This window comes from Watersipora subatra, chromosome 2 (assembly GCF_963576615.1).
Source record: "Watersipora subatra chromosome 2, tzWatSuba1.1, whole genome shotgun sequence".
In the NCBI taxonomy this organism is placed as follows: Eukaryota; Metazoa; Bryozoa; class Gymnolaemata; order Cheilostomatida; family Watersiporidae; genus Watersipora; species Watersipora subatra.
In genome coordinates, this window is record NC_088709.1 from 647777 (window position 1) to 663409 (window position 15633).

General features: G+C 40.7%; 2 protein-coding genes across 3 annotated transcripts; both read left to right on the top strand.

The window, feature by feature from the left end:
- The first annotated feature begins 638 nt into the window (after positions 1-638).
- LOC137387265 (serine-rich adhesin for platelets-like) lies at positions 639-9808 on the top strand. 2 transcript variants are annotated; one of them, XM_068073608.1, is made up of 14 exons: positions 681-726; positions 863-940; positions 1134-1255; positions 2030-2239; positions 3160-3286; positions 3391-3514; positions 4512-4654; positions 6068-6359; positions 6452-6631; positions 6882-7634; positions 8195-8262; positions 8353-8571; positions 8954-9233; positions 9414-9808. In XM_068073608.1, exons 2-14 carry the CDS (start codon positions 929-931, stop codon positions 9458-9460), a joined length of 2577 nt encoding a protein of 858 aa, XP_067929709.1. In that variant the 5' UTR covers positions 681-726; positions 863-928; the 3' UTR covers positions 9461-9808. The 2 variants fall into 2 exon arrangements, with proteins under 2 accessions (XP_067929710.1, XP_067929709.1); XM_068073609.1 differs by having other exon boundaries at positions 639-897.
- A 4190-nt stretch (positions 9809-13998) lies between these two features.
- LOC137388616 (innexin unc-9-like) lies at positions 13999-15174 on the top strand. Its single transcript, XM_068075092.1, has one exon. The coding sequence runs from the start codon at positions 13999-14001 to the stop codon at positions 15172-15174; it is 1176 nt and encodes a 391-aa protein (XP_067931193.1).
- The last annotated feature ends 459 nt before the right edge of the window (positions 15175-15633 follow it).

Consider the following 15633-nt stretch of genomic DNA (forward strand, 5'->3'; position numbering starts at 1 on the left):
ATCAACAACAACTTCTGAATTCTAGCATTGTATATTTCAGATTACATGTAGTTGGCTTTTGTTTGTGGTAGACTGGACACTTACATTTCAGTGCTCGGTATTTCACCAGATGTGGAACCACTACTGGCTTAGATGTCTATTTTAGTAGAGTGAAATGGTTGCGCTAGTTAAACAGTTTGAGCAAAACTGCGGAGTTGGCTCTTCTTGAAAAGTTGATCACGTGCATGTTTTGTAGTCGGCTAATGCGAAGTTTCACGATTATCCTAATTTTAAGCGTTATTGGTCATTCTGCTTCCGCGAAAACAAAACTATTGTTTCAAGTATGAATTTTATTGTTTATAATGATTAAAATTGCATAAAAAATAAAACTTCAAAATTTTAATAATTTACTATAAAGTTAATGTATTTTTCACACGAAATTATAATAATTAGCATTTTTATGAGCGCTGCATGCGCGATTACATCATTAGTCACGTTATGTTGACATAGTGTAATACTACTTCACAGTAACCGTGTATTTAACTAATCAAACCAAAATAACTGTTGAACGATTCTGTATTAACTTGACCTAGTTATAAGATTGCGATCGACTGCTAGCGATTGTTATTTAACCATGGGTATTTTACCCGAGCTTTTAGCTAGTCACCTTCGCCTAGCGATCGCGACAAACAGTTTTAGGATAACTAGATCGATCTATCTTCATTATTATAACACTACCTTATTAAGGTAATATTTTAGACACCAGCGCGTGGGTTAGTTTGTTATAAAATTCATGTCCAGCATGCATTTGTCGTATTGAGGTTGTCGACACAGTACTAGCTCATCGTAGAACAGATGTTAACTGCCAAAGATTTTATTCCAGGAGCTGTAGACTGAAAACATAGAATTCAGCTCGAGGTTTGTAAATATCTTCAACGCAATCATAACAATGATCAGCACTGTAAGTAGACATTAGTTTTAAGTCAACTATCATGCTATCATCATTTCAATCTGTAGTTAGCATTAACATAATACTGGTAAAGGTTGTTTTAAACGTTAGCCTTGCCGTGCAGGATTTTGGCTGTTATGGTATTGACACTGTTAGCGGTATTATATTGGCTTGTAATATATGTTGCCATGTTCACATTGAATAGATTACAGAAGAACTATCTCTCATGAACCGGCTACCAATCCCTGATATGGCCCCAGTGCACCACCCCAACGTTATCTGTGACTATTGCAACAACAGTGTCGTGGGCATTAGATACAAGTGTGGGTGAGTTAGAATTTTTAAAGCTGAAATAGTTAAAATATTACTCAATAATATTCTTTATGCCAGTCTTTGGCGTGTAAATGAACTGTTGCATAACCTTCTATCAAAAGCATACACTGATTCTTTTCTGAAGACAAATAAAATTTTGAAAGCCTGTTATTTAAGTTTATTTCATTAGCTTGTTGGGTGTGATTTCTTTTGATTAGGATACTGTTTAGTACAAAAAGCCTGCTAGATTCGCTTAAGACTTTCTCTTCTGGGATACTACTATATTCGGCACATTGTTTCAAGCTATTAATATTTCATGTTGAATTTTAAAGTGAAAATTCTGGTCATTCCCGCTTGATTAGTCTAAAAAGGGAATTTTATATTTGTAGCTTGAGTGGGTTTTTCATTTTATTGCAGTGTTATATCGGTGAAAAGATTAAAGTTGCTATAACATTGTTAACAGATTCCTTTAGAATAGCTATCAACATTGCATGCTTACCCGACTAAAATAGTCCATTGGAAAAAGAACTTGTCAATTTTGTCTATGTTAAAGATTTTCATGTTTTTGTAGCAGGTGTGTAACTGACAGGTGTGTAGCAGGTGTGTAACTGACAGGTGTGTAGCAGGTGTGTAACTGACAGGGGTGTAGCAGGTGTGTAGCTGACAGGTGATCTTTTCCATGCTAGAATTTAAAAACCAATCATTTAGCCATTTTGTAAAATGTCGACTGTGTGGTTGGTAACTGCCTCGTCTCAATGCTTATCATGGAATATGCGACTGTTCTTGTAGGAACTGCCTAGATTATGATCTCTGTGAGGCATGCGAGGTTAACTCACTAATCATACACTCAGTTCATCACGTCTTTATCAAGATAAAGGTGCCAACCAGTATAGCAGGGAAAACAACAGAGACAACTCATGTACCGCTTCTTGTTCACAACATATACACAGAGCCCGCACCTCAGCGAGAACACATTGAGACCTCAGCCTATCTACCTAGGTATTCTCAACTTTCACAACTCGGATGTCTATGAGTAAACTTTTCTTGCGTCCAAATCTTTCATGTATATGTTTGAGCTCTAAATGTCTTTGTAGTTGTGATGTATATTGCAACGCTTTACAGTTCTATCATATAAGGACGTTGCTGTCATATTGGCATGTTATGCTAGAAGGTAGTTTTTTAGAGGGCATCTTTTCTGTGAATCTGGTCCCTTTTGACTGTGCATGATAAGCGGCTGCCATTATTCTTACTTGGAAAAGGCTGCTGAGCATGTGTCATCACCGCTGTCAGTCTGCAGGTGGAATACTGCTGAGCATGTGTCATCACAGCTGTCAACCTGCAGGTGGAATACCGCTGAGCATGGTGTGTCATCACAGCTGTCAGTCTCCAGGTGGGGTACTGCTTAACATGTGTCATCACAGCTGTCAGTCTGCAGGTGGAGTACTGCTGAGCATGTTGTGTCGTCACAGCTGTCAGCCTGCAGGTGGAGTACTGCTGAGCATGTTGTGTCGTCACCGCTCTCAGTCTGCAGGTGTAATTCGAATAGGTAGTAGCCTGAACATGTCTGTGTGGAGCCATAATTTACTAGCAACACAAATCATTCATTCTTCTTGTGAAGGATCAAACTGTATGTGGCTGGCCACTAGAGTTATCTTCCCCTAGATAACTATGGACTGGCCTAAATCACTTTGGCAGACATGAGAAAGATACCAAATATTTCATATGCGAAGTGCTGACCCAAATCATCCAGGATTCCCATTACTTACCACCAGTGACTGTTTTCGTGTCGCAGGCATTTCGTATCCAAGCCAACCACTCATTTTAGTGTTATTCTAGAAACAATTGCCCATCCTATAATGCCTCATCTATTTATAATGGAGTTGTCTACTCATCTAATGCTCTCTTCACTGTCGTTGTAGATGGAACTTTGAACAGGTAAGTCCAATCCTTCCAGAAGAGATACAACACAGAACCCCTGCAGAGATATATGTTCAAACATTCACCATAAGAAACATTGGAAGCCAGAAATGGGCCCAAGGCTTAGTGGTAAGCCTGTTCCCATCGGTTCATGCCTTCCGTCACTGATGTTAGTCATGCACTGCCTCTGTTTCAACCACCACATTTTCTATATTTGGTCTGTATTTTTGCAGCTGCGACATGTTAAAGGATCAATACAAGAGGACTCCTACGTTCTCATTCCTAACACCGTGCCGGCCCTACACCCGGGAGAGTCCTGTCAGCTTCACCTGCAGCTTCAGGCACCAATTGCTATTGGTTAGTTTCTAGCTTAAAGAAGTTGACATAGTTTATGTGTAGCAGTTGACTGTTGACCTAGTTTATGTGTAGCAGTTGACTGTTGACATAGTTTATCTGTAGCAGTTGACTGTTGACATAGTTTATGTGTAGCAGTTGACTGTTGACATAGTTTATGTGTAGCAGTTGACTGTTGGCATAGTTTATGTGTAGCAGTTGACTGTTGACATAGTTTATGTGTAGCAGTTGACTGTTGACATAGTTTATGTGTAGCAGTTGACTATTGACATAGTTTATGTGTAGCAGTTGACTATTGACATAGTTTATGTGTAGCAGTTGACTATTGACATAGTTTATGTGTAGCAGTTGACTGTTGACATAGTTTATGTGTAGCAGTTGACTGTTGGCATAGTTTATGTGTAGCAGTTGACTACTGACATAGTTTATGTGTAGCAGTTGACTGTTGACATAGTTTATGTGTAGCAGTTGACTATTGACATAGTTTATGTGTAGCAGTTGACTGTTGACATAGTTTATGTGTAGCAGTTGACTATTGACATAGTTTATGTGTAGCAGTTGACTATTGACATAGTTTATGTGTAGCAGTTGACTATTGGCATAGTTTATGTGTAGCAGTTGACTATTGGCATAGTTTATGTGTAGCAGTTGACTGTTGACATAGTTTATGTGTAGCAGTTGACTGTTGACATAGTTTATGTGTAGCAGTTGACTGTTGACATAGTTTATGTGTAGCAGTTGACTGTTGGCATAGTTTATGTGTAGCAGTTGACTGTTGGCATAGTTTATGTGTAGCAGTTGACTGTTGGCATAGTTTATGTGTAGCAGTTGACTGTTGGCATAGTTTATGTGTAGCAGTTGACTGTTGGCATAGTTTATGTGTAGCAGTTGACTGTTGACATAGTTTATGTGTAGCAGTTGACTGTTGATCTACACCGATATATACGATAATATTTATCCACCTGATGTATTGTCTGATCTGTTTATTCACTCCTCGTAGGGTACCACGAGTCACAATGGTCCGTAAATGACTTTGACGAGCGACACCTCATTTGTGGGGTGTATGTGAAGAACCAAACACGTGTGGCTCCAACACTCCCCTCTTATTCATCTGAGCATATCAACACCAAACATTCTACTCAGGTGAGTTGGCATCTCTTTCTATTCTCGATTCTCCAGCTTTTCTTTGTCGTTACGACTTGTGTTGTATTTTTACAAGGATTTTAGTTCCTGAGAAATAATTTCAAAGGATCTGTGACTATTGTGAAAGTTTTATGGCTTGGCTGATACAGTCAATAGTGGATAAGCATTCTTATATCACCAAACTGTGTGAGACTGAATGCTTACCGGGGGTTTGAGTGTTACACCTCACTGATAATGTCTGTCAAAGTGAGTGCTTGAGTACTAAAGGTTTGAGTTTTGTAATCCTTCGATGAAACTGCATGTTTTTTTGACACATATGAAGACCTCAACGGAAGAGCGATCAATGTCACATTTTTTCAAAATACTAGATTTAGCTTCTCTTAAAGTTCTGGCCACAAAGTTTAGTATCTGTGACAAAGTTTCAGCAAAAATTATCAAGGTCCAGAGATATTCCTGCTTAAAATAAACTCTTTGCAAAAAATGATCTATGTCCAAGGGCTACACAGCATCAACGATCATTTTACAGTCATGTGATTACTTTCAGCCAATAGCAACGCGTACTTGTTAGGGAATTTCTAACTTATAACGATCGTTTTTCCTTTTGGACGGTCAAACTATTTAGTGTTATTATGGCTTTCGTAAGTACCTCCCAAGTTAGAAAACAGAATTACTTATGCTGATTATGTCAGATTTCTCTATAAATTTACCCTATGATAATAATTTCAAATTTTTGTTTGAGAATTTCCAACCTGAAAATGAACATTTTTGTGTAAGTTTTTGTAAGTGCCGCCCGTATTAGAAAACAGATAATTACCAGACAATTACGTATGTTGATAACATTATTGCTAATTCAGATTTGCGTGATTACACAGGCAATTAAAGTAGCAGCACTGACTTTAATGGGGGTGAAATTAATAGTTGTGTAAGAATAAAGAACATTGTTGAGTATCGCTTTGGTTTCGTGGTGATCGTAGCTTCGCATAGCTTTAACAATGCTTAACAATGCTTAACAATGTTTAAATTTAGAATATTATAAAATTGTAAAATTATCAACTAATAAAACATAATGCGTAGAGAGTCGTTAATAATTTCCAAAGTAACTCGATCAATGTCCGTGTATTGGTTTTAACTTTGGCCATGTTGTGCCACCCCAAATTATGTCTTAGGTAGGTAATAGGTAGGTAATTTGCGTGTCATGGAAGCATGGTGTATGACCTCGCTCTGACTAGTAGTCTGCCATGTATCATGGATTATAGCTTCCTCATCACTCTAGTACTAGCTGGCAATTCAGAGAACTTGTGTACACCTGGTTCATCCGCAGCTGCTCACATTGTATTTCCTCAGCAGAAGTTTGGTGTAAAAATTCTGGGTTCGAGCAGCAATGATCCAAGTTTCCTATGTTTGTGTTTCCAGAAAGATATCTCTGACGAGCATGCGGATTCACATGAGACCGACACAAGTCCCGACACAAGTCCCGACACAAGTCCCGACACAAGTCCCGACACAAGTCCCGACACAAGTCCCGACACAAGTCCCGACACAAGTCCCGACACAAATCCCGACACAGACTTAGAAAGCGAGAAGACAAGTCGGGAGGACTGTGACTCAGGGAGGCAAAGACCATCATGGGTTGATGAGGTGGAACGACAGCTTAGAGCTATAGGTTTGACCCCTCCGTTTGATAACGACGACCTCTATGCCCCAGGTGAGCAACTTTATTTTGTACAAAGACCTTTAACAGCACCATCTAAAGACCCTCATGAGATGGTACTTTCATGGTTTCCACTCTGTTTTTAGGCAATCCTTGTTGGAATTATCTAGCGGCAGAAGGGAACACGGCGAGCAGTGACGCTGCTAGTTTGTGTGACAGCATTGAGGACAGCTATGTGAAGGTGGACTGCAATGGCAGTCTTTCAGACAGGGGGGATGACGATCAGAATGGTCCAAGAAAGATCTCGCTTGTCTTTCATGAGGACGGTAGGTACTCTATGAGAGAAGGTTTTAGCCTATTCTCTTTGGTAGTCTATCGTTGGTCTAATGTGTTCCCACCCACCTCAAAGATGAACCACACACCAGTAGGCTGAGCGCAATCAAATAGCTTGTTACCTATTTTAGTAAGTGTTTTGTATGCAGTGTACCATGCTGTTCTATCTAGTTTTGTGCTGTGTTACACCGTATTGTATGCAGTGCCTATTGTATCACACTGCGTTGTATGTCTATATTACAGAAAGTGCTTCCGATTTGTCTGATGATGATTTCATTGTCGTTCCACTGCCATCGTGCTTCGATCTTTCCAGCACACTGAGTGCGGAAGAAATTGATCTTGAGGAAAGCCAAGCGGAACCCCTTGTCGATGAGGTGCCTCCTCATGCTGCTGAAATAGCTAGGTGTAACCAAAGCACTCCTCTTCCTCCGTTATTTCCCCCAATAGATGATTTCAGCAGTACAGGGTTTCCACCAATTGACCCTAAACCTTGTGCTTCAGCACATTCTGGTCACGTCGCAGGGTTGCCATCTCTGCTTCCTGTACTACCACCGCATTCTGATGGCCAAGTCTCTCTTGGTGTTCCAAGTCCTAGTAACTTCTTATCGGATTCGTCCATATCTGGAGACTCTGCATTGGACAACTGTTCATTAGACGGCTGTGCATCGGAATCTCCTGTATTGGACATATATAGTACGGACACGTCTGCCACGGACGCGTCTGCCACGGACGCGTCTGCCACGGACGCGTCTGCCACGGACGCGTCTGCCACGGACGCGTCTGCCACGGACGCGTCTGCCACGGACGCGTCTGCCACGGACGCGTCTGCCTCGGACGCGTCTGCCTCGGACGCGTCTGCCTCGGACGCATCTGCCTCGGACGCTTCTGCCACTGACGCTTCTGCCACGGATGCATCCGCCACGGACGCGTCTGCCTCAGACGTTTCTACAGCTGACACTTGTACCGCTGACAAGTCGATGTTGAATAAAGGCAAAGGTATGTCTATTGATTGTCTCTGCTATTGACTCTTAAGCCTGGTTCCCATATACGTAGCAAAGCACCGGCGGTAATATCGCGCAGCAAAACACTTGCGTTTAATGTTCACATAAAAGCCACATCTTTAATAATATCGTAAACATAATTGCGTAATCAAATAAGATGTTCGCTCACCATGCCGTTCCTATAATGGTGACCTTTACCCGTACTGTGCATTTTGGGATGGTTTTGCCTGCGGCCGTTTGCGAAATTTGAACATGCTCAAACTCTTGCGTTGACCGCCGGCATCCACCGGCGGTGCACTGCGATCCGCGGCGTGTAGGTTCCCATTTTACCGCAATAGCCTGCGGTGCTGGCGCCGGTGCTTTGCGGCGTATATGGGAACCAGGCTTTAGCTTACACAGTTGCCTGTCAGTCAGTGCTAGCATTCCCTTCAGATCCCTGACAGTATCTGGTCAGTCAGTGCTAGCATTCCCTTCAGATCCCTGACAGTATCTGGTCAGTCAGTACTAGCATTCCCTTCAGATCCCTGACAGTATTTGCTATTGCTTGTATTACAGATGAGGAGCTGGTGTTTCCACAGTTTCCTCACTCCATAGCTTATGAACCTGATATGACTCCGAACCAGGTGGGTGCTGCAGCTGCTCTCTACTGTTCATTTATGGCTAGATATTGAAATCTGCTCTGGAAATGTCATGACTTGCTCTCTATTTCGTAGTGTGCATCATCCGCAAGTGATAGGTCAACGATGAGCAACATTGAAGTGGTCGGAGTAGAGAGGGGGAATTCTGCTGCCTACAGTGAAGTGCAAGAAGAGAATGAGGTGCCATCAGCTGACACGATAGAAGAAGTAGCGGAGTACGCCGTATCCAAACTCATAGAAGCTAGCCAAGGTGTTGCTCGCAATGTCATGCGCTTTTTCAACCAACAAGATGAGGTGTGAAAGCCATAACATTGTCTCTCTGATAATTTCAAGTGCAGGGTGTATAGTATGCAAAGCGAAATAAATGCTTGAAATGTTCAAGAAATGTCATGCTGGGTGAAGTCTAGATCGGCATTAAATCTGAGGGAGGATAACTCAAGTTTTAATCTACCGTATGTTGGACATCCCTAAAAGGGTGACCTTTGCGTTCTTTGTGCGGAAAGCATAACGTAAATGTGCATCATATAGTAGTTCATGGAAAGAACTGACTAGGTTTAGCTACTGATTATCTGTGGATAAATGGAATATAAATGTTTCCATAAGGGCTGTGAGCGCTTGGAGACAGTTTATATTTGGAATTCTTGTGGAACTTGAAAAGAAACTGTTTCTGTTGCAGTATGAGCCTCCTGCGAGAGAGTGGATGCCTCCCATGAGCAACTGGAGACCAGCAAGTGGCTGGACTCCTCCTAGTAAAGAGTACATACCTAGTCCGTCGCAAGACAACTGGACCCCTAACTACCCACAATGGTCACCCCCAGCTAAGGATTATACACCTCCAGCTAAGGATTACATACCTCCAGCTCAGGATTACATGCCCTCCGCTCAGGATTACATGCTTTCGCAGAGCAAATGGACAGGCTCTAAAGAAACGGCGATTAATGGACTCATTGAGAAAGGTTAGACCGCAGTAGAAATTAGAAATCGATGTTCGATGGCTTTTGCAGAGTCAAACGAACCTTTGTTATCTCTGTGTACGAACCGTAATATTGTGAGTACAGAACTGATTATCGTTCGTTGTTGTCCTATAGCTGTAGAATGTCACCATAGCTGATTTCTGCTGTTTTATTTCCTTACAGGTGATGCTGCCGCCTCTGCTGCTGTTGACAGCATGACATATGTTTAGATGGGACGACTCCTTCGTTACCAGTTCAGACTGAAAATTTAGCATTTGCGATCATAGGCCAATGCTGCTCCAGTTTGTGCAATGTAGTAAATCTTCAAAAGTCCAAAAAAAACTTTTTTGATTTTTAGTATGTTTTGTTAGTCACTATTGTACATAGTGTAAGTAAGAAATATATTTTAGACGAAGAGATAGATTGCCAGAGTCGAGTGTTAGTTTTGGGAGTTACCCTACCATGAATATGCCAGATTTGTCCTCATTTACATAATATTTGTGCAGCATCAGCGATTATTCTCTACATGTTATACTCATTTCTTGAATGTTAATAAATACAAGGGCTTGGCGCTTGAACATCGTAGCTTTTAATTTGTTGTTCTGGTCGACTCGCATCAATTCAACTATTTATAGTATACTAGCCTTGCTTCTCAAACAAAGATGCGTGTACACAATCGTTCATAAGCACTACAAAATGACTAACTCCGTATTTCCTTCGCATGATATTGCAAAGGATTGAGCTTTTAAGTGTGAAGAGAAAAGAGTTAAAATAATGCCAACTAAACAGTTTTGGTCAAACCAGTGTTGTCTGACCATCTCGGGAGTTATGGTTAGTTGGTTGAGTATAGGTGACACGCTTTCTCATATTTCTATAAACTATGCAAAATCAAGAAAGACATTAACGGCTTTCCACTGCTGGAGTCAACAGCAGCCTCACAATTACTGAAGTTGGGAACCATGATCAGCCTGCAATGAACTGTATGACCCTAGCATAGACAGCAGTGGGTAAGGGTGGTCCGTAACACTGACAGCAGTGTCGAAAGTTGGTACGTAACACTGACAGCAGTGTGTAAGGGTGGTCCGTAGTACTGATAGCAGTATGTAAGGGTGTTTCGTAACACTGACAGCAGTGTGTAAGGGTGGTCGGTAACACTGATAGCAGTGTGTAAGGGTGGTCCGTAACACTGATAGCAGTATGTAAGGGTGGTCCGTAACGCTGATAGCAGTGTGTAAGGGTGGCCTGTAACATTGATAGCAGGCATAGAATTTACCAAGTGTAACTGAAAAAACCTCAGTCTCAGATTTTGATGATTTTTTAATATGTGGTTACCCATGTTGAAAAACGCTCAAATCCCAAATTATAATCTTCTATGGTCATCGGTTCAGGAGCTGAAATCTGATAAATCTGATGAGCGTTCTCTGGAATGTATGTATACATTCTAAAAAGCGTTCTCTGGAATGTATATATACATTGCAAAGAACGCTCATCAGATTCATCAAAGAAAACCTACCTCAAGTGACTCATGTGAATTATTTCAGTGATGGATCTGGTGCCCAATACAAGAATTACAAGAACTTTGCCAACTTATGTCACCATGAGCTTGATTTCAATCTTACAGCATCTTGGAGCTTCTTTGCCACCTCACATGGAAAAGGTCTGTGCGATGGGATTGGCGGGGTAGTCAAGAGACTGGCCACCCGTCACTCCAAGCAGTTAGTTTAGTCAGGGAAACAAAGACTGCTCAGTGTTGAGCAACTGTACAAGTATGCTAGAGGAAACATTGCTGGGGTGGATATGTTTTATGTACCCACTGAAGAAGTCGCAGAACGAGCAGCGATTTTGGAATCAAGGTTCAAAGCGGCACAACGAGTCATTGGTTGTTGGGACCAGCACTGGTGCAAGCCACTCAGTTGAACAACCATTGAAGTTTGCAAACTTTCACCACTGGTTGATGAAAAATGTATACTACAAGGATACAAAGTTGGGAAGACTGATGACTCACATGTTACCAGCAATACTTTAACACCTCAACCTGGACAATATCTTGCCTGTATATACGATGGTCGGTGATACATGGAGAGGACAATTGGCTATGATCAAAAGAACAATGATGTTAATGTGAGATTCATGCACATAGGCTCAACAAACAGTTTCACTTGGCCAAAGCGGGATGACATCTGCTGGGTACCACAAGAGCATGTTATATTAGCTGTGACGCCGCCATCTACCACCAACTCAGGCAAAACATGCATTTGAAGCTACAACAATGGATAACATTGAGGAATGTAATTCAAGAAAATATTTTAAGGCTCATTACTATCACAATCACAAACCACAGGCACACAGCAAATTTGAACTTGATAGGATAATAATCAGCCAAGGTAAAGTTTTACAAGGGGGGATAATTCCATTTAATTAAGGCGATTTACAAAGGTGTTTGGAGGGTATTTGGAACTCAGTTTTAAGCACTTTACAGTCTGAAACACATACCTTTGATGATTTAAATGAAATTTTCATATGTTAATTGGTGTAAAACATGAGAAAAATGTGTGACTTTGTTGAGACCACAGGCTGACCTTGATCTCTACTTTTGCAGTATTTCGACAAAGCGGTTAACCTTGTATGGCTTCTAGATGCTGACCCAATGCAGCTACAGAGAAGATGAGACTAGTTTTGGATAGCTGATGCCTTGAAGAATTCAGAAATGTTAACAGAAACAATGGTAAATTATATGTTAAGAGTGATAATTGCTTTTGAATAGTCGCTAAAATAGCATTTACGGTCATTTTTGGTCAGAGTTATCTCCCACATTAATTATCTGAAAAATCTCAAATTTATTTTTGTGTGTAAATATTGCAATTGTGTGTGAACACAAAAAAATCTAGACCTTTAACTTTTATATTCTTGAATTTTTATGAGTCTAAAGTCAGCTAGATGTGCTATGCCCTCAAACTCGAGCCACAAATGGTCAAAGTTCAAATTCTCATAGCACCTGAACCGATGACCCTAAAAAATCAACATTCGGCATTTGAGCATTTTTCAACATCGGCAACAACATATTAAAAAATCATCAAAATCTGAGACTGAGGTTTTTTCAGTTACACTTGGTAAATTCTATGCCAGCAGTGTGTAAGGGTGGCCTATAATACTGATAGCAGTGTGTAAGGGTGGTCCGTAACACTGATAGCATTGTGTAAGAATGGCATGTACAACTGACAGCAGTGTCAAAAGTTGGTACGTAACACTGACAGCGGTGTGCAAGGGTGGTATGTAACACTGACAGCGGTGTCTGAAGTGGTACGTAACATGGACAGAATTGTGTAAGGGTGGTACAAACACGGACAGCTGTACCCGCAGTATACAGCTGTCCGTGTTACTAACAAGGTTATAACTATAACCTTGTTAGTAACTTTACTGTGTTTCCTTTCATCATCCAGTAAATCAAATCTGAGCATGCTGGAGTTGTGTGAGCTGACTCTGATCAGATCTAAAAGTTGAAGCAGCGGATGACACTGTAGGTTAACCAACTTGTTCAGCTTGCGATTTAACATTTGCTGTCACAAATCTTTCAATCCGTAATCATAAAACTTAGGATACAGTTATTATAATAGTCGTGCGCATGAATAGTATTTCAATTAAATGACAGAAAGAAAGGCTGCCGGAGTATTGATTGATTGGAGCTCTATGTGAAACAACAGCTAATCCTATTACCACATGAACAAAAGAACGTTATACAGACTTTACAAGATTGATTCTATTGAAATATTGTATTGAATTAAGAATAACAGCTTCGAGTGATCTTTAAGCTCGCTTATACAATTGTATTCTCTGTCAGTAATCAAGCCTAAGTTTATTTGCATTGTATCCATGTATAAATGTTTTCTTTATTAGGTAGACATAGCCCATTTTCTCCAATTCGTTGAATTATTCTAAGGGCAAGTTTTAGAGGGTCCCCCTGTTCATAGATTTTGAGAGGTGTTCCGGCAGCACTCATAACAATGTTAGACCCAGTTAGCACTTGTTGCTTCATGCCACTGGGTTAGCACTTGTTGCTTTATGCCACTGGGTTAGCTCTATAAACCCTTAAAGTCTGGTTGGTAAAGTTCAGGGGTTAAGCACAGTTTAATTTTTGGTATTAAACTCTATTAAATACATGGAAGGCTGCAGGTAGATCAACTCTTTGTGGCAACTTTGGTAAGTGTTAATAGTTATTTAATTGGGTGAACATAAATACATCAGCACCTGGTACTTTACCAAACCCTAGTAAAATAGACTGGGGAACATGTGGAGAGGCAAGGAACGTATTGGTACACTACGGAGAGTCTGTCAAACCACCCGTTATAAATGCTCAAATATAGATTTTCATAGTCGAGGATAAGACAAGCTTGAGTAGAACAAACTATTAGTATTAATAGCGTTCTTCTGAGATGTTTGCCAACTTACACTTTTGTACATTAGACTTGGGGATGGGCAAACTTACCTACTTATCATTTTTTTCATTTACACACTTACCTATTTACCATGATAATAATTTACATTAGCTTTTCTGATTGCTCGCGTTTATTACTTACTCTTGCAATCAAATAATCAAATACTCACCCACATTTTTTGGCGTACGTGTAGGTACTTGCGAAAACTTTGAAGCTTTATAACTCTTTATCAATTTGGAGTTGTTCCACCTTTTGCAGGTTGAACTGACACCATAAAATTGGGGAAACAACTCTAACATCGCGTAAAGAGTTAGTGATTAAACACAACAGACAAGATGTCGATGTTAGTGGAGGCTGTCGAGCCCATGTCCCAAATTGTTCAGGTCTTCAACAGATTTGATGAGGACACCATTGACCGGCTTAACCACAAGTACTCGACGATAATCTTCGTCATACTCGCCATTGTCGTGACAACGAATCAATATGTCGGTGAGAAAATAGAATGTTGGTCTCCGGCACAATTCCCTGAGCACTGGGTAGAATATACCAAGTCTATCTGCTGGATATCAAACACGTATTTTATACCAATAAGTGAGACAAACCTTCTTGAAGCGAATCGCAAAGAAATTGTTTACTACCAGTGGGTAGCCCTTGTTCTTTTCGCCCAAGCCTTTATGTTCTACGCGCCGGGCACGCTATGGATTAGCTTAAACAGGCCCTTGGGTCTCGACGTGCACAAAATTGTGAAAGCTGCTCACGACCTTGAGCAGTTGAACCCAGATATGAGAGATAAAACAACGAAATATGTGGTAAAACACATCGACAGATCTCTGCAGAATGCGAAACAAATCCGGACAGGTCCGATGGCTAACATCAAGTCCCGTCTCGCATCCTGCGGCTGCTTCTGCGGCAAACGCTACGGGAAATTTCTCATCATTATCTATCTGATGACTAAACTGCTGTATATAGGAAATGCTGTCATTCAGCTCTATATGATGAACTTTTTCCTTGGCACCAACTATAGCTACTACGGCATAGAAATACTCAGGGATATCAGAGACACCGGCGGTTACAAAGAGTCGCGCAGGTTTCCTCGGGTTACTCTTTGCGACTTTGAAGAACGCACTCTCGGTCGAACTATTCCACGCACCGTGCAGTGTACCCTTCCCATCAACCTCTTCAATGAAAAAATATTTATATTTGTGTGGTTTTGGCTGGCCTTCATAAGTATCATAGACATTCTCTCTTTCTTCTCATGGCTATGGATTCTTTTCGCTACAAACCGTCGAAGCTACATCAAGAAATATCTGAAGGTTTTTGATAAATACAAAAAGGGGGAAGATAGAGACCGCCTTAGAGCATTCTGTGATAAATACCTCCGGCAAGATGGACACTTTGCCCTGAGAATGATCGGAAAGAACACAAATGAAGTGATTGTCGGAGAAATGATTGTGGCTCTGTGGGACCACTTCGGTCGCAACTACAACTATCACAGAAAGATTGATGTGTAATCATCCGTTCATTACTTTCACCTCTAGGGCTCATTGAATGCCTGTCTATATCCTTGTATGAATTCATTATTTTTCTTTTAAATACAGTAAAATTATTTTATACCTTTTAAATTGGTGACCGCAACCCTATTAAGCTATAATAGCCTGTGTCTAGATTATCTGTAAGTTATAAACTATATCCCTTCACTATTTTTGTACCCTTCTACTTGGCAGACCATGGTGCATGACGAATCTCTATGAGTCCTTTTTTATATTAGAAGAATAAGCTGCGAGCTGTACACATATCACTCTTTAACTTTAATATACAGGTATATATTTTGTTAATAAACTGGTTTCAAACTGGCCTGTCATGATTTAGGAGTTACAAGTAGCACCACGCGAGTCGTAAAAAAGAACTGTTCGAGGGGCTCATGATGGCCACCTCAGAGTATTCTAGTATTAGACTTTGTACACGAAGAA